This window comes from Echeneis naucrates, chromosome 9 (genome assembly GCF_900963305.1).
Source record: "Echeneis naucrates chromosome 9, fEcheNa1.1, whole genome shotgun sequence".
Lineage (NCBI taxonomy): Eukaryota > Metazoa > Chordata > Actinopteri > Carangiformes > Echeneidae > Echeneis > Echeneis naucrates.
The window spans coordinates 20,258,972-20,284,993 of record NC_042519.1 but is presented as its reverse complement, the minus strand read 5'-3'; the positions used below and the strand labels follow the sequence as shown (position 1 = coordinate 20,284,993).

The window sequence follows — 26,022 nt, the reverse complement described above, 5'->3', positions numbered from 1 at the left end:
TTATTTCATTATAGCAAAAGGAAAGACTGACCTTGTTTGAACAAGCCCATTAAGGTTAAGCTTTTTTTTTTTTTTTTTTTTTAAAGGTCAGGTCGTTCAGACTGACCCAGATTTGGGTGAAGTTAAACAAACGTGTTGTTCAGTCCAGGCTGCTCCAAAGAGACCGCAGTCAGTTCACCCATCCTCTGACTTCTCTGAACCTGCTGCTCCAAAACAACATACATGAATACAGTGCTGCTTTCAGTGATTAAAAGAAAAAAAAAATCCTTACACAAACCTTATCCTGGAGATCATGTCCTTGAGTCACTATCTCTACACGTGACAATATAATTATTAATCATTGCTGCTGTTAGTTTTAAAGTTAGTTCTTTCTTCTCAATTTCCCTTTCCATTGATGTAAGTTTACCTGAATTAGCAGCAGCAGGACTAGCTGCTGCCTGGAGTGGATAACAGTGAGCTTCAATAACTTGGAATAAGATGGACTGTCACCTAGAAAATATAGGTGACAGTCTATATTTCCCTCTTCTGGGAAATGGAGTCAAGATGAGCAGCGTGCAGCAGTTTGGATCAATTTGTCCACATCATGTTTTTATCCACTGAAAATTTACTTTAACTTCTTTTAATTGCTGCCGTTTACGAAAGGCTAAGAGTTAACGTGACGAGCTTTGATCTGAAAGAGTCACGCTTTCACAAAATTCTCAACAACTATCTGAGACAGGGCAAATTATTCAGATTTAATATTTAATATAGATTAATATGTCTGATTAAAAATGGAAAAGTAGTTCACCATATTTTATTAATTAAAATTAAATGTTTATTTGAGATTTGAATTCATAAATTTGTCTCTGACCTGAAGAACAACATCTCGTCTTTCTGTCTTCCTGGACTTGCTGTACAAACGTCGACATTTGGTCTTTATGGGAACTTCTTGACAAAGGACAGGTACTCGTTCACGTCATCGGGGGAGCCGACCACGAAGGGGACCCGCTGGTGGAGCCCTTCGGGCTGAACGTCCAGTATCCTCTGGGTGCCGGTGGTGGCGAGGCCTCCCGCCTGCTCGATGAGGAAGGCGATGGGGTTGCACTCGTACAGCAGCCGCAGCTTTTAAAGGAAAATACATGATCAGATTTCACAGAAATAAAGAACCTCAAACAGGACCAATTTGCATTCAGAGGGTAGAAAATAGGAAGTGATCATTTGGTTCTTTTTCGGTGTCTGTTTTTTCTTGATAAATAATAAGCCAGTACAAATTTAGTCTGTTCTGTTCTCGTTAGAACTTCTTTTATGGAAGCTGTAAAGTACTTTTAACAGTTTAACATAAACAAATTCACCTGTCAGCTTACAACAGACACAGTTAAATGGGATCTGGATCATTATAAGATGATTCAATGCTCTTAAATTAAAAAATCTGTCTGACTGTTGTAGTTCATCTTTGCAGCAGTGTCTGAACTTCATTTATAACAGGATGAGAAAAACACCCCCACCCTCAGATTGCACCACAGCAAGACTCTGGATCAGCAGCAGACTGACAGCCTGGACTCAAAGTTCAACGGCACATTACACAACTAAAGAAAAACTAAAACACACAGTTGTGTCGCTGAATATTTGCTGTATTACAGCACAGACGTTTCGGACTAAAGACTTTTAAATCACAAAAAAATCATTCATACTTCAAAATGTGGCTGTGAACTGTGGAGACATTGTGAATGTGCTTGGTGATGATGATGAGAAAATACCTTTCCCTTGGGGCTCTTCTCGTTGGCGGGGTACATGAAGATCCCCCCGTAGGCGATGGTGCGGTGGACGTCTGAGACCATGGAGCCCACATATCGGGCCCCGTAGGGCGCACTGCCATCCTGCAGGGAGAGTCAAAGGGGGTGTCAAATGTTTTGGATCTGTTTTTTTGTTTTTTTTTTTTTATCTGGTGCAGGTTGCTCGAATCCTGAAGACCAAAAACTCCACATTTATTATGAACAAGGACACAGACTTGATTCAGTTTGGATCCTGGATGTTACGTCTTCTTTACAATAATTTGAACCCCAGTCCCATTTTAGGGTGAATATAATTTGTGAATGGAAACATTTAAAGCTGAGTTTATTTCTCGGAGAGTGAGGCGTCAGATGAAAGTGTTGTTTGGTTGTGTTGTTGCTTTCGTCATAACTTGCCACTCGCTCACTACAGCCTTCGATGGTTGAGTTTCCTTCTTAGCTCACGTTTCTTAGCTGACTTCACTCTCTCTTCATTTGCCTGTTTAATTTCCATAAAGGTTCCATAATAACCTCTCAGTTTTCATATTTTAAAACTGAACAAGTGGTTTTAAAAGAAGGCAGCATCACGTCCGTGTACATGTGAAGGAGAAGATTATGGAGCTTTAGCACACTGAAGGAGATGTTCACATGTTCAGCAGTGTGTGTTGATAAAAGTCTGATTCTAACATTTCCTGTACGGTTATAATACAGTTTGGATCAGTAACTGAACTGCACTTGCAGGTTTGGTTGACAGCTGCAGATGATCGGCCTTCAGAGAGAAAAGAGAGCAAACCAACAGGCCAAAGTCCGTCTGGGACGTCCATTAACCCTGCCACGGCTACAAAAACGACAAATGGACTTTTAATGTGCGGCGCTTTTAGTTATGTGTCGTGCTTTTTTCTTTTTATTTTTAAGAAATGTCATCACAAATCATTCACCAGAAATCTTCACTGAAAAAAAAAAAAAAAAATGCAACCTCAGGATCAGGTGTGTTCATGTTCAGACCGGCACAACGTGACAGAGTCATGTGCTTGCTGAGTCACATTGCAGTCACACACTATGGGAGGGGTGTGTGCGAGTGAGTAAGTTTGTGTGGTGGTATTTCCTGAAAACAGATTCCTGATCTTCACAACTCTTCAAGAGAAAAAAAAAAAAAAAAAAAAAGAAACACATGCTCAACCACATCCAGCTGGATCCACAGAGAGAGCGAGACTCCCTAAAATAAAAGAACGATTTTGAAGGAAACGAAACAGAGGAGGATAAAGAAGTAAAGGATTGTGGGAAACTAAACTTGTCTGTGAGTGTTCAGAGAGAAGGACTCTGATTTTCCGAGGTTAACCTGAACGAGCTGAAACTAAAGTGTGTCCATGTTCACCATCTGTGTGGAGTCAAACACTTCTACTGACTCAGTTTAACAGTCGAGCACAGACGACAGAAAATCATCGATATTCACACTAATGTTGGGACTCAACATTTTTCATAAACTATATTATATTTTTTTATCCTTTAAGATCCAGGAAGTTGCAGGAAAAGAAAACAGTAATAAGGTGAATTAAAATTGTTTCCACTGACGTGAGATACTAAATTGACTCTTGAGGTTCAGCGTTCATCGGAGGAGGATGAAGAGGAAACGACTGAACTGGATCTAAACTTCTCTCATCTACTTTTCAGTTCAGCCCAGTGTGACAAATTTCTTCATGTATGTTTGTGGTTACGGACGTGAAGTGCTGGATCATTGTGGCTGAAGAGTAACGTGATGATGAGTCTTCAGTTCAGCTAATGTTGTTTAAGAAGATATTACAAAGCAGAAGTTTTCAGAGATGTTCCATAAATATTTATGTATTCATTAGGGCACAGTGTCCATTTTCATAAAATACTCTAAAACCGCTCTGACACTGTGATGGGCCATCAAAATGACCATCAACACTGCAATTAGACCCCGAAAATATGATTTAACGTGTTGTGTTTGCATTCTTGTAGCGATGGGGCAGGTTTGGCTCTGCGGGAAAAGTGCTGAGTGTGCACATGTGGACATCAGTTTCCACATGAGAAGCTGCTGCCGTTTCCTGAGGAACAGGATGTTTTCCTGTTCTAACGGTGTCATCGTCCTGCAGCTCAGCTGACAGAGCTGCTGCCCTTCGTCCTGTCTGACCGTCCTCAGGACAGGACACCCACGGGACCTGGACACACTTTGACTCAAAGTGGACACTCAGCACTTTTTTTTTTTTTTTAACAAAGAGCTGTGCAGATAAAAACTAAATTACCTGCAGGCAGCTCACTTGTTGTCTGCTTGTTGTACTATTGCTGTCTCTTTTAGGCTTTTAGCTGATCGCACAACGCTACCAAAAGTGTTGTCTCTGATATTTTTGCTTTTAATTGGTCCTGACAATAAAACTCAGCTATTTGAATTACACTGTGTGTGTGAAGGCACAGGCAGGAGTTTGGAAAATTATCTGCAGCTGTAAACGCCCTGTGCGACACTACAGATTCATGCTCTTGTTATTTTTCATGAATAAATAAGTAAGCAACCAAAAAAACTAAAAAAAAAAATCCTGCAAATTGAAACTTGAAGTGAAATCACTGCTCTCACTATGACTATTTAATATTTATCTATTTAAACAAACGGCACAGCCTGTATTTTAGTTACAGTTAAATTTAGCACTCTTTGCAAAAAGCAACTCCAGGTCGGTTTCTACAGGACAGATTCAAAACCACAAAACGCAAAGTGGAAGTTACAGCCATCAAACGTTTGTGTTTGTGCAGCAGCTTCTCTGGAGGTTGGTTTGATTTTCTGACCTCTGGGTACTTCTTGTGTTTGATGTACTCGTTGATGGAGGGGTGGAAATATTTGGCGTAGCCCTCGTTCATACTGTAGATCTTCCCTTTCTGCTTGATCTTGACGCTCCTCTCAGTCAGGATGAACTCACCAATGGCCTGACAAAGAAAAAAAAAAATTAAATTAAATTAAAAAAAAAAAATCAAACAAGGAGAGGTCACAATTCCTTTATTTAATGGGCTCCCAACTGAAGTGTTATTTGGCTTGATTTAAGGGATGTTTGAGTTTCTGAACATGGAAAAGACACCCAAACCTCCAACCTGCCTCTGAGATTACTTATAAACACACACTGAACTTGTTTTTAAAGCTGCTTTTCCAAAGGTGACTTCTCAACGCTTGGTTGTTGCTTCTTAAAGACAAACACCCATTTTCGCTCTGTAGGTTTTTTTATGCGTGTGTAAATCTGAATCTGGAGAAAGAAAAACAATACGATAGAGGTGAAGTCCTGGTGACCGACTACATCTGATCACGACGTCCCACGTGGAGAAATTCTGCTTATTTTCTTTTTTATTTACATGAAGGTGAAAGGAGATGGATGCAGGTCACGCCATCTCCTTTCACCATCGTGGAGAGAGGATGCATCTCCACAGAGAACTGGTCGACACCTAGTGACATGCAGACGGAGTGGCTCACCGGGTCCAGCATGAAGAAGTTGAGGCCGGCGCCGGTGCTCATGGCCACCAGGGTGGCGCTGCCGTAAAGGGCGTAGCCGGCGCACACAATGTTGTTGCCCTGCTGCAGGGCGTCTTTCTCTGTGGGCTCACCCTCTGACACCTGCAGGGAGGAAATGAATCAACACAAAGCGACTGCTGTCCTGCAGATATCACTCAAATATAAATCTGTTGTGTTGACGTGAACTTTTACTTCACAATATGTAAACAAATATCATTCTGTTTCAAATGTTTATTTCAGCCAGATTCCTTTTCCTCCACTTTATATTAAATTTGCAATAAAACGGAGAACAGACACAACAGAAATACAAACCAAAACAAAAAGGTAAGAAAAATGTCATTTTTCTGCTCCATCAGATGTCTGAGTGTTTTTTTTTTTTTTCAGGCTCTAACAAAGGAAGTGGAAATATTAAGTCCATATTTGGAGCTTTGTGGTGCGTTGAATTAGTGGCTGCAGTTCAAAAGGCTGAAACCTGGAACAGCCGGACAGCATCGCTCTCTAGTGTCTGCAGCGTGTGAGTGCACTTTTAAAACTGTAGGAATAAACTTTCACGTCTCCTAAAATGCATTCAATTCAGTTGTATCATCATTTCTGTTAATTCACCCTTGATTTTATTTTTCAAAACGCCCTCCTTCTTTTGAGCATGTGACGGCACAATTTTTAATAAAATAAAATAACCCCATTTTCAAAGGGTTGATTTGATGGGAGGGGACTATTTTCAGCGAGTTCATGGTTTCATTTCACACCAACCCGTTTGTAAATGGCGAATATGGTGCCGATGGAGGCCAAGCAGTCGATGTTACTGGAGCCGTCCAGAGGGTCGAAGCAGACCACATACTTTCCCTGCAACACAATAAACACACACACACACACACACACACATTTTTTTTCTGTATAAATTTGTTGAGCTCTGTACAGACTTAAGTGAGGTCACTGACACATCCAGTTGGTGATCTGGAAACAGAAATACTCAGATTGTGATAATGATAGGAATCTGCTGGTGGATTATTTCAGCTGCACTTTGTAAAGTTACACTTATGTGTCACCAGGCCGACCCCCGGAGGTAACTGAAGCCTGAAGGGCAGAGATCATAAAGACAGTTAACGTGCCAAACTTTCTGTGAATGTGGGACTTTACAGCCGGTGATTTACAGCACCGTCTCCCACCGCCGCTCACCCTCTTGTCTTTGGGAGTGACGATGAGCTCCTTGTTCTCCTCAGAGACCATGCAGCAGGTGCTGTATGAGGCCTGCAGCATGTTGATCACCAGGTCGTTGGACAGCACGTCCAGCTTCTTCACGTCGTCCCCCGTCACGTTGACCGAGCCCGCCAAGCCCTGCCTGGGTGGATACGAGGCCGAGCTTTAAGCTTCACACACACAATTCAGCTGCTCCTGAGAGCCAGAAGAGCTGAAGTGATGACATTTCACCAGAGGACATCATGAGAAGATCATAAAGATTTTTTCCCTCTAAAATTTCCATCTCAATCAAAACGGACAGGTCATCAGGTCAGGAATGCTTAATTGTCGCCGTTCAGCGGCAGACAAAGTCCGTTTGTGCTCGATTACATAATGATGAATTCCCTCATTATCCCCTGAATGACTCTGCTCTTCCTGCGCTGCTGTTCTCCATCATATGCAACATTTTCAGCTTTACTGTCATTTAGAAATGAAATGTGAATATGTTCAGGTTTGATTTGTTCAAGGTCTGAAGTCTGAAGAGACTCCCCTTTAACCTTTGAGATGACAAATCAACCTTTGACCTTTTTCAGCCTCAGTTCAGTCGGATAATTCTGCACAAAACTGAAAATGACCTGACTGATGTCTATTCCCGCAAATAATGCTCAAATATAAAATGTTGCAGAGCTGCACAATCCTTCGTAAATTGAAGACTGGACACTGTCCTGCTGCAGAGCCAGAGTCCAGTCCACCCTCGGTACTTACAGGTGAGCGAGGCCTGCCTTACGCACAGCAGAGGAAATGGCTTTGATGGCCGTCAGCATGGCGTTGATGAGCTGGGTCAGCTCGCCGGTCGCCCCCTTAGCCTGACGCCCGGTCTCGATGACAAACCGGGTCAGGGTCCATACGTCCGTGTCAAACCCAGACTGGTCCGTCATGGTGGTTCTTCTTCTTCCGTCCCTCCTGGTAGGGCAGCAGGCTGTGTGTCCGCCGGGCAGGGCTTCTGAGAGCAAGTGAGCAACCCCATAAACGAGCCAAGTCCTTTTCACGCTGGGAGCGACGAAAGGCCGAGCCAAGGGATCTATTTGTGAGTGCTGCCGAGTGGAAGAGTGTGTGTGTGTGTGTGTGTGTGGAGACGAGGGGGGGGTGTCGGGTGTCAGCTGTACAGACAGACAAGACCAACACTTCTCAAAACACAACTCAGAGTTTCAGCCACATGAACCTGAGTGAAGGAGCCTGCAGGAGTCCAGTCACCACACAAGACTGCAGCCTCACTCAATGTGGGATATTTCACCAACTGAGAAGTCAAAGTAGTGATACAATCCATTTCAGAAAGGGGTCCGAGTCAGTATTTTTTGTTGTGGGGTGTCACTTTGAGTTTATTTTATCGGCGTATGGAGCCGGAGCAGAGCTGCCGTTTTAGCACAACTGCAGCTCAAGTGATTTTTAAATGTCATTAGGGCGAGGAAACCTTCCAGCTTAAAGGTCGACTCATCTGATTGTATCTCTTAACATTTGGAGACAGGACGTCAGTACATTCTATCAAAATAAAAGCCAAGTCACTTTAAAAAAAAAAAGAAAAAAGAAAATGTCTTTTACATCTACTCTTTTTCTCAAATATTTGTGTAATTATTAACACGATTCGTGTGCAAAACAAGCTTCATGTTTATTCACGTTCCGTAAATACTGAGGGGCTATTCCTAAGCCTTTAAAATCCAGGATAAGCTCGACAGAACAACTAATAAAACAATAAAAAGCGAGAGCTGCTGATTAGCGGGAAGGTGAATTTTGAAGATCTGACAGTTTCAAATGAGGAAAAACAGATTTTGTCATTTGACTCATTTGGATTTATTGAAACTTCATTCAGCAGTAACTGTTCACATAATAACATTTGGTTGTTTTCATAGAGCCCGTATTTGGTCCTTCATGTGTTTTTTTTTTTTTTTTGCCCCATTAAGGCACAACTGGAGGTAAACTGGGGAGGAATCTTCTCTTTGAGGTACCTTTGTCTTTAACGTTTTGGCTGCTTTTTTTCCCCCTCTTTGGTTATTTATATGGAATGTGCGTATTTGAGTTTATGAACCACAGTTTTTATGTGCCCACCATCTATTATCCATCAGCTCCCTACAAACAGCACACGAACATTGCTGGTGAACGACTGGTCGTTTTTGGCCTCTCCAAACTCCAGACATCAGCAGAGGTACACTTACATTAAGCCTAGACAGTTTGGAGATACACTTCATTTCCCTGGTGGTCTCACTTCTTGCTGTGTTTCTGGCAGATTGCGATGTAGTCCTCGACGTCCTCGGGGGAGCCCATGGCCACGGGAGCCCGCTGGTGGATGTTCTCGGGCTGGATGTCCAGGATGTTCTCGAAGCCGGTGGAGGCCTTGCCGCCCGCCTGCTCCATGATGAAGGCCATGGGGTTGCATTCGTACAGCAGACGCAGCTGTGAGGCAGAGGGGCGGTTTAGTGAAACGCTCAATATCCTTCCATCTGCCCGTTTCTGGTTCTCAGACCAGTTTCATCACATCTGATTGCTCAAATGTTCTTTAAACAGCAATATCTGCAGCCTGATCATAAATATTCAACATGAGATGTTTGCTAATTTTTATAAATCTTATTATTTCCAGCTCTGTCCTTTTGCATTTTTTTTAAAGCTCTTACTGCTCTAACATAAATCCTTTAATATTTCACTGATCTGGTTTCTCTCACAGGCTGCCGAGGAGCGTTCCCTCTTTTTTAGATTTGGTTGAGAACGACGTTGGGCTCATTAAAATAAGCTAGTTTCTCAGCTTTAGTTTGGCCCGTTGATTCTTCTTAAAGTCTTTACAAGACAAAGTTTTACATCCTTCAGTTTGTCAATCTGAGGTTTGGAAGGTTTGAGGTTTGCAAACACTGAAAGGATGTGGACAGTGAAGAAACAACATTGTGACATTGGCTTCATTATGGCCTCATGCTTCAAGTTGGACAACTGAACCAACAGCAAAGTCTTATGTCTGAAATCTTCTCTGAAAACGCCCAACAACCAGTATTGCAGTAAGTGAAAGTTAAAAAAAAAAAAAAAAAAAAAAAAACTAAACTAAAAACAAAAATTGTTGTTAAACAACTAGTTAAACCCGATAAAGCTGATGACACAAACATCAGTATGTAAAAACCTGTCACAGGGAAGCGGCTAAAGAGAGCTAAAAATTATTATCAAGTGTATTATAGATGCATTTCACTGACTTTTAATTATACAAAAATTTGACAAAAGACAAAAAAAACAAAACAAATAAAAAGCGCTGTACTGAATAAAAATTAAAATGAAGTCACTGATGCTGCAGGAGGATAAACTAAAAACTTGGTGATGTATCTTAATTACAGTCGATGAAGGCAAAGTTTGAACTTTCATGACCTTTCACCTCTCAGTCGTTTGCACCTCACCTTTCCTTTGGGGCTCTTCACATTTCCTGGGTATAAAAAGATTCCTCCGTACATCAGTGTTCGGTGAACGTCTGCCACCATGGAGCCGATGTAACGGGCGCCGTACGGCTCGGTGCCGTCCTGCAACGGCATCAAAACGTCATTTAAACGTGTGAAGGACTAAAAAACGTAAAGGTTTATTTTCCTTTAACTTCCTGATGGCAGCCTCACCTCAGGGAACTTCTTCTTCTGCACGTACTCTTTGACAGCAGGCGCAAAGTGTTTGGCGTATCCTTCGTTCAGGCTGTAAATCTTTCCTCGCTTCTTGATCTTCACGTCCCGGTCGACCAGGATGAACTCGCCAATGGCCTGATGAGCAGAAAAAAGCAGGAGACGTTATCAACAGCACGGTTTTGTTTTAAAGGCTTTCGGTGCAGGGGGAGCTCTGACCGGGTCGAGCATGAAGCAGTTGACTCCATTGCCGGTGGAGAGGACGACCATGGTGGCGCTGCCGTAGAGGGCGTAGCCCGCCGCCACCAGCTGTCTGCCCGGCTGCAGGGCGTCCTTCTCGGACGGCTCATCATCTGTCATCTAACAGACACGCCTCAGTTCTACATTCATATCTACGTTTTATTTGAAGAACGTGTTGAAGAAAGCTGAAGATGCAGGGAAGGAGGACTCGGTACCTTTTTGTAGATGCCGAAGATGGTGCCGATGGAGACGAGACAGTCGATGTTGGAGGAGCCGTCCAAAGGATCGAAGCACACGACGTATTTCCCCTGAAAGACGACTATCATTCTCAGACGGTCAAACGAAACTAACTGGTGTTAATGTTCATAAAAACAGCGCTTTTAGGTCGAACTACGTTCAGGTTTTAAACCTTTACATCGCTCCCTAGACGCTGCAGGTGTGTCGACATGCACCTTATCAAGACAAACCAGATCCTGCTGGTTTAAGGGAGAAATGTGTGTTATCTACTTTCAGTCAGGACTCGGGTCCTGAATGAATAGAAGCAGGTTTTTTTCTCTGAGCCCAGCAGGGGGGGTGGGGGGGGGGCTTCGTTTGGGTGTGACCCGCCTCACAGGCACACTCACCCGCGTCTCCGGATCCACAATGATGGCCTCGTCGTTCTCCTCGGACACCAGCACGCAGGAGGTGAAGGACGACTTGATCATGTTGATGACCAGGTCGTTGGACAGGATGTCCAGCTTCTTCACCTGGTCGCCGGTCACGTTGGTGTTGCCGGCGATGCCGTAGCTGACGGAGACAGGACAGGACAGGTGAAGGAAGCTGAAGGTGACAGTGGAGGTGTAGGAAGAGCTCTACGGTTTTCCGATGATGCGTTTCTCAACAGCAGAAGTTTAAAAAAAAAAAAAAAAAAGTTACATCAACAACTTAACCAACAATTTAAATGAAAACTTCTCAGCTACAGAGAGATTCCTGCTCATGAAGCTGGAAATGGAGTCCGTTTCCCTGAATTACTGAATAATTCTTGCACAAACCTTTTCTGATCAAGTGTGTGTGTGTGTGTGTGTGTGTGTGTGTGTTGTGCCACAGGTTGTGCTGGTTTCAGGTATGCTTTTCCTGAGTCTCCTGCTTAGTTTTATGCCAACGTGCATGCAGGATACTGAATCCCGACTCGTTGTTACTTTGAAACGGTGTTAACACAACAGGACACCAAACAAAAACAACAACAACAACAAGCATCTCCCCAGGAAGCGTGGCACTCACAGGTGGGCGATCCCGGCCTTGCGCACGGCGCTGGAGATGGTCTTCACCGCCGTGCACAGCGAGTTGAGCAGCGTGGTGAGCTCCCCGGTGCCTTTGGCCTTCCTGCCCTCCTCCATGACGAAGGTGGTGATGGTCACCACGTTGGTGTCGATGGTCCCTCGGTCGGACATGGTGCCTTCACAGTCCAGCCCTCAGATCCGGAGCTGCACACTTAAATGCGCTCCGACGCGGAACAGCGCGCAGAGGGAGTGAAGATGTTTGGGCCAATCCGGAGCAGCGGGAGAGGAGAGGAGGGGCCTTCCTTCACAGAAAAAAACAAAAAAAAAAACAAAAAAAACAAAAAGGAAAGTTGATGACATGATCATGTTACCGTCACATGGATGTGGCATGAATGAGAGACACTGTGCTTTTAAATCCAGACAAAAGACGCTCGCTTCTTTTTTCCGCTCTAAATTATCAGATTTAGAGATTTGGGAGGAAACTGGAGCTCCCGAAGCCGGTTTGAGTTCAGTTTTGCTGGAGTGAAATGTTTGATTGGTAAATAAGAGGCTTATAAAAGTGCAGAGACCACCAGCAGCTGCTTGGACTGGCAGGTCCTGGTCCTCGGATTCTCGCTGCTCCAGATTCATCGGACCAATCTGTGTTTGTCCACCTCAAGGTTGGGCTTGGTGTTTGTTCTGCTCACCGCAGATATACTGAGCGGTTGTCTGAGCAACTGTGGCCTTTCCCTCTCAGCACATTGACCTCTGACCTCATTCATCAACAAGGTGTTTCTGGTAAAAGTCAGTGAGCTCAAATCGTTTTTCCTCATTCTGATGCTGCTGGTCGGACATGAATAAGCATGAAGTACATGCAGGTTCCAGGAAGTCTTATCAACCTCCGCTCCTTTGGTTTCAGATCCTGTCTGTCTGGATCTGGTCCCGTTCAGCCTGATTAGTCATGAGGTTTAACATCACCATCAGAGCTCAAATGCTGTTAAACTATCATTATTATTATTGTTACTACAGACCTGATTTATTTCTCTGGTGTATTGTTGCCATGAAGTTATTCCGGTGCTGATGTAAAGTCCAAATGAAGCAGGGAAACACCTTCCAGGGTCCCACGAAGTAAAAGACACCACATGCAAACATAATTCTATTAACACACAAGGATTGAGTGTATTTACCCAAACTTTAGCACCATCCATCAGCTGAATTCATCTTCCTCACCAGGAAACAAGCTGGAGGAAGTTTGAAAATATCAGCGACATTACTTTTGTCTTTTATTCATCTACTTCTGTTAAAAGTGCAGATATTCTACTTCCCGTGAACAAATAATTGCAGTTCACCCAAAATGTGCCATCTGTGAGTGTACGTTGGTTCTGGGCTCATTCTGGCTTGAGCCTCCTGCTCAGACGATGTTCAGTGTGTTTAGTGTTTTGTTAGTCATTAAATATGGATGTGATGCCCACAGGGCCTGATGAGTTCACCTAAAACTAACAACGTGGAGGCGGATCAGTTCAGGTCAGGCCATAAAAGACACAGGAGCCGTTTAGGTTTGTGATCACATGAGCACTTTGTTATTTATAACATCCATAGTAGTTTGATAAGGTCATAGGTACACATCATATAGCCTGGACACAGAGAGCAGAGCGCTGTCACTGATGCTGAAGGTATTTACAGGCGGAAGAAGGCCGCCAGGGAGAGAGAGACAGAGAACAAAGAGACGAGAGGAGGCGAGAAGATGCAAGACTTCTCTCTTCCTCCAACACATTTCAAAGCTCAGCTCATCTGTCTTTGCCTCTGACCCCTGGGCCTCCTGCTCTCTCTGGTTTCATCACTACTATGTGTATATTTCTTCCTGTCCCATGTGAACATGAACACCAAACTGCCTGGAGGACTGAAACGCTGGGCTTCCACTACCACGGGCAACTTGTATTATAGTCAGCAGGTTGTTAGCACTGAAACTAAAGCTTATTCTTGCTTCCTGTACTGAACATAAAATGCATTAATAACATTTACACATATAGATCTATGGCAGAAATTAACCATTGGAGGATTTTAAATATATTTACAGTTGAGAATGAAATATGAATCATTCTGGTGAAATTCAATGTTAAAAATCATACGTAAAAATAAAAACTGTACAACAACGCAACAACAACAACGAAAGAAAAGAAAATGCTAAAATTATATCCTATGCCAGTTTTTCAAAAACTACACAAGCATTCATTTATTTAATAAATGTACATTGATTTTCACCATCTTATATTGTATAATATTTAGATTGGGCATCTGTATAAACTCAACATCTATCCAGGTATTCTGTGTGTGTAGCAGTAAATTTAGTCCACTAATCTGTCCACTCATTTTGAACCTAAGGCCACGTTTTACACCGTGACGGGTGGCGTCTGAAGCCACCGTCACAACATGTGCTTGGGTTTCCCTTTAAACATCCAAAAAAATACCACCGCTATTTCTTCACTACACGTCTGTGTCATAAGACATAAATCTGCAGGTGGGCGGGGATGGGCGGGGTTAGATACATCAGCGTGTGTAGAAAATATACTTTAATGTCAGGACTCTTTAAGGCAAAGATAAGATCATCTGACCCCGTTTCAAATACAAAACAATAAACGAATTAGCGATCATCTCGAAGAATGTTTTTTTTTTTTTTCTTTCCTTCTCGTCTTTCCTGCAGCTGTCTACTCAGATGCCAGCGGAACAGCCCAGATGTCATCCATAAATAACTCAGACCTCACCACACGTTGAGATCATTTGCATTCACAATTTGGACCAATCAGATGCTCAATGGCGTCCTCACAAAGCCGCGAGGTGTTCTCTGATGAGAGATTAAGGGGAAGGGCCCGGGATAAAGCAGGAGGTGGAACAGGATGGTGTTTTGTTTTTTTTTTTTGTTTTTTTTTGCAAGGTTACATGCACTTAACCAAAAGTAAGCCACTGCTTTCATCCCAGCTGTGGCGGGACAAGAGTGAGAGCGAGTGGAAGAATAAAACTTTCTCATCAGTCCATCCGTCCCCTTCTTACCCACGGAAACAGGCCTCGATGAGCAGTGATCCCGTAAGACAGATGGAGGATTGAAAAGAAGGTTTAAACGTGTCACTTTAAGCCTCCATGTCACCTCACGTCCAACAGCCATTTAAACAAACTCCAGTGTTTTCCTATTCTAATATCAGAATCATAATAATAGTAATAGCGATAATAGGCTGAATCAGAGGTGAAACAAGAAGTCAACGTTTGTTTGTTTTTTTTTTTTTTGCTTTTACATCTACCACCTTGAATCTTACCAAAAGAGCACAGAGTCACTGGCTTCTACATGAGTGAAAGATCAGTCGGCACTAAGTAAGCAACAGGACATCAAACCAACCTGTCTTACGAAAACTGAGCGAAGTGCAGCACAGCTGGGTGAACAGACAATACAGCAAAGTGCAGCTAGAGTATCACATGGAGAAGGTGGCTGCCCCCCCCCCCACCCGTCCTTGTGTTTGTTGAGAGGAGAGATGGATGACAGAGACTGGATCGTCACGCAGTTAAGCTAATGGCGCGGCTTCCCGCACAGAAAGGAGCGTGTCTGAGAGTCTTTGGGCTCCTTTCCCGTCCGGTCTTTTGGTTTTCAGATGTATACATGCGCACTTGTCAGGTTGTACCCTTGAAGCAGATGTGAGTTTGTGTTTAAGCTTGCATGCGCCCCTTGCATGTGTCTGTACATCATCTTCGTATTTTCGACAGAGTCCAATGTTTTCAGGAGTGCTCCGAGATGCTTCTTCACCGTCGGCAGCGTCGCTTCAGTGCTGCCCGAGCCTGGAAGTGTCCTGGCTGTCCTCCATGCTGTTGAGGGTGACGTAGATGATGGGAACTAAGCCCTGAGTGGATCCGAGGGAGCAGAGCAGCCAGTCCGGATCAGCCTTGCTAAGAACCCGCAGGACGTCGCCCTTGTTGAAGCTCAGCTGTCCCGGCTCGGTGGCTATGTGGTGGCACAGAGCTCGTACTTCACTGAGGAAGGACACAAAGAGAAACTATTCGTTAATTAACTGATGAGGCAACTATTCAGTTCACCTTAACTGATCTTTTCCTCGTCTTATTTCAGAGGAAACACTCGACTGAAACTGCAAGACATTTTTTTTTACATACATTTAAATAAAGATATAACAAAAAAAATGATGATTTCATATGAGAATATTTTGAATATTCCTCTCAAATAACGTTGACCTTCCTTCATTTTAAATTGTACTTCTGAGTGTGCTTTTTAATCACATCTATGATTTGTACTGTTTAAAAACATGTCAGTCCTTTTATAAACGGTTGGTTGTCTGTTTGCTCAGTTGCAGGAATGTATCATTTGGATCAACTTGTGTGGAGAACAGTCGTGAATTGTGTGTGACGGATTTGCCTACCATGAAGACTGCTGTCTGGCGTCAGTCGGTTGGGTCGGCGGCGGTGTGTTTTCGGCGGCCGGAGGTTCTGCCTTCTTCCCACTGCCTGCTCCGATGGTCTGAGCTACAAGGTCCAGAACTGAGCGATCCAGACCAAGCCAGCCTGATGGGGGCCTGAGAAAGATAAACACGGGGGCAACAAATGTGAACGTGATTGTACCCAAGTACATTTGTACACGTAAGTTGTGACGGTGCACTGAAGACTAAAATTGTGTTGTTCGGTATTTTTCTTTTTGTCAACAAAGTCGAGAAAAGGGCAGAATCAAAAACGCTCAGTTCTTTCAGTCAGTAAGTGGTCTGTAAGAAAGTCCAAGCCCATTGGTTCCTAATGAGCAGCCAGAACACACACATTTATAAAAAGGCTCAGTCACTTCCTAAAATAGCTGAGGCCGTAGTTAATTTTAGCCCCTTTCTCAAACAGCACTGAACAGTTTATTTTTTAGGGACTATTTTCCGCTGTGGATTAAGATGCAGTCGTTGAACCAGGAATGTGATCATGACTGTGCAGCTACTTCTTCTTCTCCTGGTTCTTCATATTTTCAGATTCTTAACTTACCTGGTCTTTTGACCCTTCGTCTTCTGTTCAGGTGCCTCCGCTCTGGAAGGAGAACCAACGCTGGATCCAAAGAGCCTGCCCCAACGCAGACTCTGTCCGTGTGAAGGGCTCTCCTCCTGGGCTGCTGCTTGAGCGCCAGTCCCTGTCAGCTCCAGAGGTTTTGTCTCTTTCTCCTGGTTGAGGACGGACTCCGGGGGGCTGCCCATCCATGATGGTTTCCCCCTGGACCCGGCTGAATCATCGCTGGAGCTGCTGTTGGGTTTCCTGCTCCTGTAGCCCTCCCCCTCTTGACTCGACTCGGCCCCCTCCACCACTCCCTCTCTTGTGGGCGGCAGTTGACCATGCCGTCTCTCAGAGGACTTCTTCCTTTTCTCTGCCTTCACGAACTTTGACCCCTCTGTAGATTGGTCGATGTAGACCTGGGAGGACTGCATGAGCTGGTACCACCAGCCAACCTGCCTGTCCTGCCTCAGACGGCCCTCGTCAGCTGGATCCCTGTCTTTTTTCTTCCTTCTGTCCCTCTCATGTCCGTCGTCACCTTCTTCTTGGCTGTCCTGCCCTACACCTTTGACTCTCTGCTCTCCCATACACCTCTCCTTCCAAAGATTGGCAAACTTTACTTCCATCACTGCCGATCTGCTAACAGGTCCAGCTTCGTCATCCTTCCTTATCCCGGATTTCCCTCCTGCTCCCTCTCTCCTCAACTTGGTTACTTCCATCCTCGGCCACGTTCCCTCTCTTCTCAGTCCCACCTTCTCTTTTTTCACATCAGCGCTCGAGTCTCTGACCATTTCGCTGACGGTGGTGCTCCACCCTCTCATGAGCTGGAAGGTGGAGCGCGTCGACTGGTCGAGACTCTGGCCTGCAGAACAAAGCTGCTCCTTGCGACGCAGGTGCTCCTGGCCCTTTTGGAGGAGATGCGGTTCAAAGAGCAGGTCCAGGTCGAAGGGGAGAAGGGACAGCGGCTGCAGGAGGAGGAGGAGCTCCTCAAAGAGAGGCTGGCAAGCCCCCTGCGACAGGGGGAGGAAACCCCACGGGTTGTAGTGGGCCGCGATGATATCTTCCAAAATTCAACCAAAAACAGTATCAGAATCAGAGTAGATTCATGAAGAGATGATTCATTCATTCAAATGATGAGACCGACTCTGGGTACCTGCAGATAGTTATGAACTTCTCTTACCTTCGTGTGTGTAGAGGTGATTAAACCAGAATTCCAGAGACTTCAGGCTGTAATAAAAAAGTGAATCATCTATTAAAACCGAGAGCAATTAGCGTCACAACCGAGTCTTCATTTACATTACAACAACTATTTAAACCATAATGACTCAACGTCGAGACCAATGTGCTCTTTAATGGCTCTGTATCAGACGCCCCATTAAACTAACATTAGTTACCAAAGTCTGCTGCCCGTAAGAAATGATATGTACCCTCCCATGTTGATAAACAGTCAACTGTTGATCTTAAAGGTCAAGACCAGCGTTGTAGTTCACCTCTTCAGGATGTGACAAAGCGTTTGGTGGAGATCTACCTAATCTGTTTGATGTGTGGCTGTAAGTGTTTTATTTCTTACCCTCTACGTGCAGTGTCATCATTTTAAAATCGTGGGGTTGGAAAAGGAAAATGACTCACTTGAGCAGACCGAAGATGAAGGCATTCAGTCGCATGCTGTGGCTGGTCAGCTCCGAGTACTGGCTCACCTTCGAGAACAAGCTGTGGAGGACGCGTGTGGATGGGCCTGACAGAAGCAAGAACACAAAAAAACTTTTATATTTTATACACAAAAGGACCATTGACTGAATTCCTAATATGGTTACTTTCACATACACTAAAAAAAAAAAAAAGATTTTACTGGAAGGTTTGTGCAGGAAACTGGTGCAGACAATAACGATCATACAGTTGTGATGTTTATGATTGTTTTGGTGCTCATTCTACATCATTATCCTCACCCAGCTGCGTGGAGGCCTCCACGAGGCTCCAGGGCTGACAGCGTCTCTGGCCGATGATCAGGTCCAGCACGTAGGCCTTCAGACCGTCCTGCAGCACCTCATGCAGTGCCGGACACAGGTACTTCAGGATTAGGTGGCCCACATTGGGACTCACCCAGCTGTTCCCCAGTTTAGCCTGCCAGGGATGAAGAGATACAATATAAAAAGATAAACACTTTTTTTTCCTAAAATAAATGTGTAATTTAGGTACCGCAGAGACACAGAATGAATGAGTAAAAATGAGTTTACTCAGGTTTGTTGTCAGTGTTTTCCCATCCCCATTATTACCCCCCTTTATTAACTGCCTCATCAACTCATGGGCACATTGTGTGCCAGGAAAGAGTCTAATTAAGTTTCTCAAAATAAACACTAACAAAATGGAATGAATATTTGATTGTTTCTGAGCTAACATCTGAACCTGATCAAGATGTGACTAATCTAAATCGAATCTAAATATCTTGAAAAAAATAATATTGTTAGGATGTTTGTGATAGTTGCAATAACAATTCAAATCCAGCTGTCGAACTGTTGCTGAGTGAGTAATAAAGGGGAGTAAAATAAAACCGAATGTGTGACAGCAAATGGCGCCATCTGTTTGTGAAACTAATGTAGTTCAACTGCTGAAAGGTTTTCTGTTCTAGTGACCTTGTTTACAATGTGTTGGTCCTATGAGGCTGCTGTCTGAGCCTTTATCAACCAGAGAACCGGCACTGGTTCGGGTAAGTCACTTCCAGAATGAGATTCAGCACCATTTCCCACCTTAACATCTGGGTCTCGACTGGTGCCGAAGTGCGCCACTATCAGATCCACTGCTGTGTTCACGGCTTTTACCAGAGCTGTTGTTAGAGAGAGGGGGAAAAAAACCTTTAATTTAATTTTAAATTCATTGAAAAATTCCTACAGAACAAAAACCCCAAAGCGGCCGATACAACTATACAAACATACACGACAGTATAAAAGCAGACATAACAACCAAACCTTTCTTCCTGGCAAGCTCACGTTAGATATAAATAACATACTTGAAGGTGAACCTGGGTGATCCATGTGAAAGATGACCTCGCTGCTGAAGCAAGAGGCCTTGAATTACTCTGCTCACTGGCAAGTCGCCTTTTCTCAAAAAAAAAAAAAAAAAAAAAAGTCACTGGATTTAAGGGTGAACTCGCTGCTCTTCTCCCCGACAGCAGCACTGTGTGATGTGGAAATGTTGTTCTCCAAACAGCAATATTTCGTTTGATCCTGTCTGCAGTGCTGCAGAGTTTTAAAAGACAAATCCTTGGAGACTTTGTGGCTCACATTGTAAACCAGTGCCATGGCTGTGTTATTATGTTGGCGCCCCCCCGCCCCCACCAAGCCCCCACAGAGATGCAGAAAGAAGGAAGCCGGGACAGCGACAGGCGGACTGAAAAAGTTGTCCCAGGGACGTCTGGGACAGTCAGAGAAGAAAAGAGCAGACAGGCTGCAAGACCTGCTGAATATTTTATTCTGCAAAAACTTAGTAACTAGTCGTACTGGAAAAGTGTCTTTGTAAATGTTATCATGAGCAGAACTGCATACATCTCCATGACAACTGAGCAACTTCTGGTATGGAACGGCATGAGATGTGGTTAACAGCCACCATAACGTCAAGTTTATTTTTGCTAGATCTCTTTATCTATTTATCTATTTTTGACTTTGGCACAGGCCAGGTACATAATATTGTTTAAATACGAACTATAATAACATAATAATAGTAATTAAATCTCATAAAAAGTCCAATCTTCAACCACTACAAGTGAGCACTGCATTTATGACATTAAATAGAACTGTCAGTGTGTTTCGTGCTCATACATGGGAACATGGCCTCACCTCTCTTCTGCGTCAGGTCAACCGAGATTTGAGACTGTGAGGAAGAACAGGAGGAGGAGGAGGACGAGGCATCAGGGGAGAGGCAGAACTCCTCCGGTGGCTTCTCGGTCAGGGAGAAGTAGTCTGGCAGGAAATCGTTGTAGCTCTGCTGCGGCTTCGATGATTGGCTCACTGCAGATACGTACAAACGCGCACACACACACACACACAAATAAAATAAAATAAAATACAAATATCAAGGCTCCCTTGAAAGCATAAGATGCTTTTGAGGAATGCTCAATTTTATGAACGTGCTATCCAAGGAACCTTGCGGTGATATTTTTTTCAGTGACTCCTCAACAAAGCACAAAGGTCCAGCATCATAACTCTAAATTTGTACAATGACAAAATAACAATTAGCACCATTGAGCCGTCCCAGGCTAGAGGGCGCTGAAGGGAAATCAAACACGTTGCGCCTGGCGGCTCGCGTTCCTCCGCCCCTTTGGGGTTCTATGTTAGTGGACAGGACGCCTGATCCTACACCAGAGGGGCTGCCAGAGACGCGCTCTACCCCCAGCGGGTTTCGTCGACGGTACTCCCTCCATTTGAGGGCCTGAGGAGAAAGGTGGTGTGCTATTGGGGAGGGAAGGTGTTAGGATGACGATCAAGGGGTTGGTGGTCAGGTTGGGGGTTGAAGGAAGGTTTGATGGATGGGAGAAATGTTTGGGAGAGGATAGAAGTGCGTGCATGGAGGGGAGGAAGAAAGAGAAAAAGAGGAAATAAGAACGTACAAGAACTTCTTTTAAAGAGTAAATCAACCCTAAACTACACAAAACTGAGCTTTAATGCAAGTGTAAACCAAAACGCTAAACACTGCCAGACTAAGGCATGTTTCTCTGAACCAGTGAAATGACGACGCAGACAGAGAATAGAAAGGAATCCAGCTGCTGCTCTGCTCTCTGAAGGCTGGAGGCTTCAATCATGACTCTGAAACTGTTTTTTAACTAACCATTGACTTAAGACAACTTTCTGCTCTTTTACTGTTAGCCTTTAACTTGATCCTATAATCAAGACACTGATGGTTGTAAAAAGTGAAGATGAGCAGGACAGACAAAGTAGCGAAGTCAGAGTCGATATATAAGCTGCCCAAAAGTGAAACGTACCATTATGTGTCCTGGCTCCAGGGCATTTGTTTCCATCCCCATGTTTTCCAGAGTCCAGACAGCCCAGCGGGCTCTGTGTGTCACTGTGGAGAGCAGGCAAACTGGGCACGGCCCCCCGGGGGAAACAGTGTCCCTGCACTGGTGGCAGCATCTGTGGCACCGTCCCTCTCTTCGTGCTCAGGGATGAAGGCGGAGGGGTCTGCGGTAACACTGCTGAACTCCCTCCCTGTTTTACTGCTGACGGGGTGTGCAGGGGGGCGAGGCCCGCCGAAAGCGGGCAGGAGAGGCTGTGTGGCCGCTGAGGGCTGGGGGTGCAGGTGGAACAGGTCCCAGAACTGGGCGCACCCTGGAGACGAACCGGGGAGTAGCTCCCGAGAGGCGAGGGCCGAACCGATCCGGGAGGAGGAGGTGCTGCCGCAACCAGCACGTTATCTATCGCATCTTCACCGTCCTCCCCCAGTGGACCTCCGGAGCCGGAGCGCGCCTGCATCCCGGAGACGTAGCCTGTGAGCAGGGGGAGCAGAGGCTTGGGCTGCTGGGCTTTGGAGGTGAACTGGTGATGGAAGGTGAAGGGCTGGATGGGCAGAGTGGTCGGCCTCTGGTCCCTGCTGTAGCGGACCACCGCTGGCCGGCTGTCCGAGGAGCTGGACAGACCACCTGCATGAGAAAAGATGGAAGAGTCAGAGGAGGGGGAAAACAGAAAAAAAAAAAAAAAAAAAAAGAAGCTGTTATCAAGTTAAATCAACACTCTTTCCAACAAAATGAAGAGAAAATTTGACAGAAGATTTTAAATTGATCAGGTTTAAATCTAAAGGGGAAAGGAAATTTATGAAAAATCTTGTAAAATCTGAAATTCAAAATTTCCACAAAATCCAAGATGATATTTTTAAATTACCCCCCCAAAACAAACAAACAACAAAACAAAACAAAACTGCAACATACAATCACATAAAACAGAGTGAGCTGATGTTTAACAAGAGAATAAACAATTACATATCACACAGATAATTAAAACACAGACCAACAGAAAACTGCCCAGTCATGAGTCACAAAGCTCAACAGCCCTTATCACAGACAGACACACAAACATCAGATCACTGCTCTGACAGGCCCACGTGCACACAAACACACACACACAGAGACTAAACCTGTAGGCGGCGCAGCAGGGAGAATCTTTTTCATGAACTTGTATCGTTTTCCACCATTAAGTCAATGTCTGTGTGTGTTTCTGTGTGCGTGTGTGTGTGTGTTTCTGTGTGCGTGTGTGTTCCCAGTTCCAGTGCAGTGTGTGACAGAAAGGACTACGTGTGACGTCAGCGGCATTGCGCAAGCTGTTTGTCACCCTGGGGCCGGCCCACCGCTGTCACCCGAGCTGGGTGCACTGCTGCCTTCTGGCCACAGGGAGCGATGTGGAGCTGCTGCAGAGACGATGAGGGCGGGAGGAAGACTGTCACCCCCACAGGCCTGACCTGCCACTGGGGATGGAGGATGGAAACACCCACCCCCGCCTGTTTCTCTTCTATCTGCCCCGTCATGCCGCTAATTGCCATTCCTCCCCCTTTTCTCTTTCTTTCCATCCTCACCCACCTCACCCCTTCTCCCTTCTTCTCTCCCCTCCTTCATCTTCTCTCATAAGCTCGTCTCCTTTCAGAGATGGAGCCAGTAAGGCAACTCAGGCTTTTTCCTTTGCAGCCCATCAGTTCAACATTATCAGCTGCCGCCGCCTCCGAGAGGCTTTCAAAGAGGCCTGTGCTGCGGCGAAACAACGCAGCTGACTGAAGTGAAGTCTGATGAATAATATATGTTGTGAGATGCTGCTCGGCGTCTCATTATAACCCTTGAATCATCGCAGTCGTTGTGGATCCAGTGTGAGAAACTGAGCAGAACATATCTGAGACACGCCTCGCTCTTGTGGATGACCCATTAGCCTCAAACCTCTTTATCTTCCGCCTCAACTCTATAATATCACCGTGGCCTTCAGCTCATTGCTCTGCTCAACTGGCAAGCCACGGCTGAAGGTCTTCAAGCCATTAAACAACAGAATCTATTCTTTTGAGTGCTGCTGCTCAGATTACTAGTTTTATCTTTCTCCAGGAAATACAGGGGCTGAGATCTCTGTCTTCTCTCGCTTCTCCTGCCATCAGAATGGTGAAGCGTGGAAAGAAAAAGCTGTGCATTTACCAACAGGATGGCAGCCACTATGCTGTCATTTGTTCCTTTTTGAGGATTGAGCATTAATTTGACATTCTCTTTCTAAACCGATCCAACAAAAGTTTTCTTACAATGGTACTGAAGTATAAAATGACTCGATATAATAACTGCTGAACTTTCATTTCTGCTGTCCTTTGGAAATGGCGTGAAAAAGGTTATCTAAAACAGAGTGGAGGCAAACTAAGAATGCAGACTGCCCTGTACTGGGGCCTACGCTGTGAATACAGTGCTCATTTAATGCTTGAGTTACAAAACCTGACGTTCATGACATGAGGATGGGAGAGCAGAAAACATCCAGTGGAACAAACACAGCAGACAAAGCAGAAAGTTGTTTGTTTACACTTGTGGAGGTTGGTAATAGCGACCTGGCAGGCAGGTTCGGTCTGTGTGAAGCATTTTAAAAGGACAAATCCTTTAATAATCTCCACCAACATACACTTATAATTAGAGTGTACCACCACACGAGGACGTTCTCTTTATGACCTCTGTCTGTGGGCTGGATGGGCAGCATTTTTTTTTTTTTTTTTTATTTCCATAAAATCCCCTTGAGAGGTCCAGTTAGTACAATGCCATTAAAAAAGGGGGACAGCTGGGACTTCCTGGGACATTCCTTCCCTGTTTGCTTACTTTAAACTGTCCCTGGTTTTATTCCAGAGGAATTCCAAGCACTCCCCGTGTGTGTGTGTGTGTGTGTGTGTGTGTGTACCAGTGTTTGTCTAACTGGACACACAGCAGACAGCTGAGGCTGAGCGTCATCAGGGTGGAGGTGGTGCTGTCTGTCCTCAGTTTATATAAACTGAACTTCATGCAGAAAGCATTTCCTGAGAAATGATTCTGCCCCGAACAAGGAAAAAAGGTTCATTATTTAATCAGATTAATCGGACAACACAACGACAGCCAGCTCCTCCGGACATTTAACTTTTAAATACTAATACCTTAAAATCACTAAATCCTCTATTTATTCTCCGTATATATCTATCAACTCCACACTTTTGTGTATCTATTATTTATTTATTCCAGACAAAGGGGAAATGTAAAAGCCATCATTTTGTAGTTACCATCGTGTTTTTGTGTCGTCCTCGCCAGGTGAAAAAAAAAAGAGCCAGGCTCCAAAATTGAGTCGATTCCCAGACTCCCATCATAAGTAAACCAACCTCACAGCAGAAATAAACTAACATCCTATGTAATGATGTTTACCAAGGTTTAAAGTTCTGCACAACCGACCGGAGGCTGAGCATGTTTCTTTGCCACAAACAGGCCCGTCTCTTTCAATCAGACTTTTCAGAAACGTCATATTTATATAGGATCCACTGAGATAACCCACTTTGTTCCAGAGCAGCAACAATGAATTGAGACACTAAAGGAGCGTAATACTGCTTTATAGTGTGCCACGCGCAGCAGGAAGAAGCAGGTATTTCATAATCTCCTGTTTCGTTATGACACACAACATTACTTAAGTGTGACGTATTTTGATTAGAAATGAATAAACACGGATTAATAAAATGACTTTACAACCTGAGCTGCTGAGTCACTTATCACAGATTTCTTCTTGCTTCTTTATTTCAGTATATGGTGTAAAGATGTCAGCACCTCAGAAAAAGAGTCTGTGGAAGTTCCTCAGCAAACGACTAAACCACTAAATGAAATAAGCGTCAGCGACACAGCAGCAAATACACATTCTGCGGACAAGAAAAAGTGATATCATTTGTTTGGTGGGCATGAAGAAGTTTCCTCTGACCTTCCTGTGTTTCTGGGACGAGCCGCTGCCTCCAGGCTCTCTGGATTAGGATGCACGGCACACACACGGCTCAGCAGGGGGGCGGTCTCTCTGCACCTTCATCTCTCCCTTCTCACCTGATTGATACTCTGAACACGTTTGGCTGAATTCAACCCCTCATCCCGTCTTAAGACTGAGAACACACTCTCTGCGTCACTCTGATCGGCGCACAGTCAGACATGCTGGCACGGAGGCAGGCAATGTTTCATTCATACAAAGGTCTCATTAACACACAAAAGGTAAACAGGACCAACCAACCTTCATATCACACTTCCAGCAGGTAAAACCTCATACATACAAACAAACTTGTCAAAATTGGGATTTATCATGCAATGAACAATTTAATTCATCGTGGAGTTTTTAAATCAATGATGATGTCAGGAAATGAATTTTTGTACAGTTGCACATTGAAATTAGTTTTTGTTTTTTCTGTTTATATTTTTTGACATTTAAACAAAATTTTAATATGAAACGTGTCTTTTTTAGCTCTGAAATCTTCCACTTGAA

At 44.4% G+C, this 26,022-nt stretch overlaps 3 protein-coding genes across 4 annotated transcripts in view; all 3 read right to left on the bottom strand.

The window, feature by feature from the left end:
- Window positions 1-750: 750 nt before the first annotated feature.
- On the bottom strand, window positions 751-7,461 carry fbp2 (fructose-1,6-bisphosphatase 2). The gene is made up of 7 exons (XM_029510379.1): window positions 7,198-7,461; window positions 6,433-6,595; window positions 6,007-6,099; window positions 5,218-5,358; window positions 4,545-4,682; window positions 1,737-1,856; window positions 751-1,101 (listed from the first exon to the last, which is right to left on the bottom strand). The coding sequence occupies exons 1-7, from the start codon at window positions 7,368-7,370 to the stop codon at window positions 916-918; spliced, it is 1,014 nt and encodes a 337-aa protein (XP_029366239.1). The 5' UTR covers window positions 7,371-7,461; the 3' UTR covers window positions 751-915.
- An 869-nt stretch (window positions 7,462-8,330) lies between these two features.
- On the bottom strand, window positions 8,331-11,781 carry LOC115048560 (fructose-1,6-bisphosphatase 1-like). The gene is made up of 7 exons (XM_029510119.1): window positions 11,568-11,781; window positions 10,931-11,093; window positions 10,523-10,615; window positions 10,287-10,427; window positions 10,068-10,205; window positions 9,858-9,977; window positions 8,331-8,880 (listed from the first exon to the last, which is right to left on the bottom strand). Exons 1-7 carry the CDS (start codon window positions 11,735-11,737, stop codon window positions 8,689-8,691), a joined length of 1,017 nt encoding a protein of 338 aa, XP_029365979.1. The 5' UTR covers window positions 11,738-11,781; the 3' UTR covers window positions 8,331-8,688.
- A 2,377-nt stretch (window positions 11,782-14,158) lies between these two features.
- rusc2 (RUN and SH3 domain containing 2) overlaps window positions 14,159-26,022 on the bottom strand; it is a 30,428-nt gene continuing 18,564 nt past the window's right edge. Inside the window, exons 4-13 of one of the 2 annotated variants that reach the window (XM_029510117.1) lie at window positions 21,528-22,184; window positions 20,788-20,997; window positions 20,386-20,556; window positions 19,300-19,376; window positions 18,502-18,676; window positions 18,185-18,290; window positions 17,736-17,782; window positions 16,556-17,615; window positions 15,961-16,113; window positions 14,159-15,559 (exon numbers count right to left, since the gene is read on the bottom strand). In XM_029510117.1, coding sequence (XP_029365977.1) covers window positions 15,352-15,559; window positions 15,961-16,113; window positions 16,556-17,615; window positions 17,736-17,782; window positions 18,185-18,290; window positions 18,502-18,676; window positions 19,300-19,376; window positions 20,386-20,556; window positions 20,788-20,997; window positions 21,528-22,184 — 2,864 coding nt within the window. In that variant the 3' untranslated portion in view covers window positions 14,159-15,351. The remainder of the gene's footprint in view (window positions 15,560-15,960; window positions 16,114-16,555; window positions 17,616-17,735; window positions 17,783-18,184; window positions 18,291-18,501; window positions 18,677-19,299; window positions 19,377-20,385; window positions 20,557-20,787; window positions 20,998-21,527; window positions 22,185-26,022) is intronic. The other variant, XM_029510118.1, reaches the window with a different exon arrangement.

Excerpts from the sequence above, each read along its gene's own strand:
- fbp2 (XM_029510379.1), bottom strand. The coding sequence starts at position 7,370 with ATGACGGACCAGTCTGGGTTTGACACGGACGTATGGACCCTGACCCGG. Across the intron at positions 6,596-7,197 it reads AAGGCAGGCCTCGCTCACCT|GCAGGGCTTGGCGGGCTCGG; the intron begins GTAAGTACCGAG and ends GTATCCACCCAG. Across the intron at positions 1,857-4,544 it reads AACACAAGAAGTACCCAGAG|GATGGCAGTGCGCCCTACGG; the intron begins GTCAGAAAATCA and ends CTCTCCCTGCAG.
- LOC115048560 (XM_029510119.1), bottom strand. The coding sequence starts at position 11,737 with ATGTCCGACCGAGGGACCATCGACACCAACGTGGTGACCATCACCACC. Across the intron at positions 11,094-11,567 it reads AAGGCCGGGATCGCCCACCT|CTACGGCATCGCCGGCAACA; the intron begins GTGAGTGCCACG and ends TGTCTCCGTCAG. Across the intron at positions 10,616-10,930 it reads TTGTGGATCCGGAGACGCGG|GGGAAATACGTCGTGTGCTT; the intron begins GTGAGTGTGCCT and ends GTCGTCTTTCAG.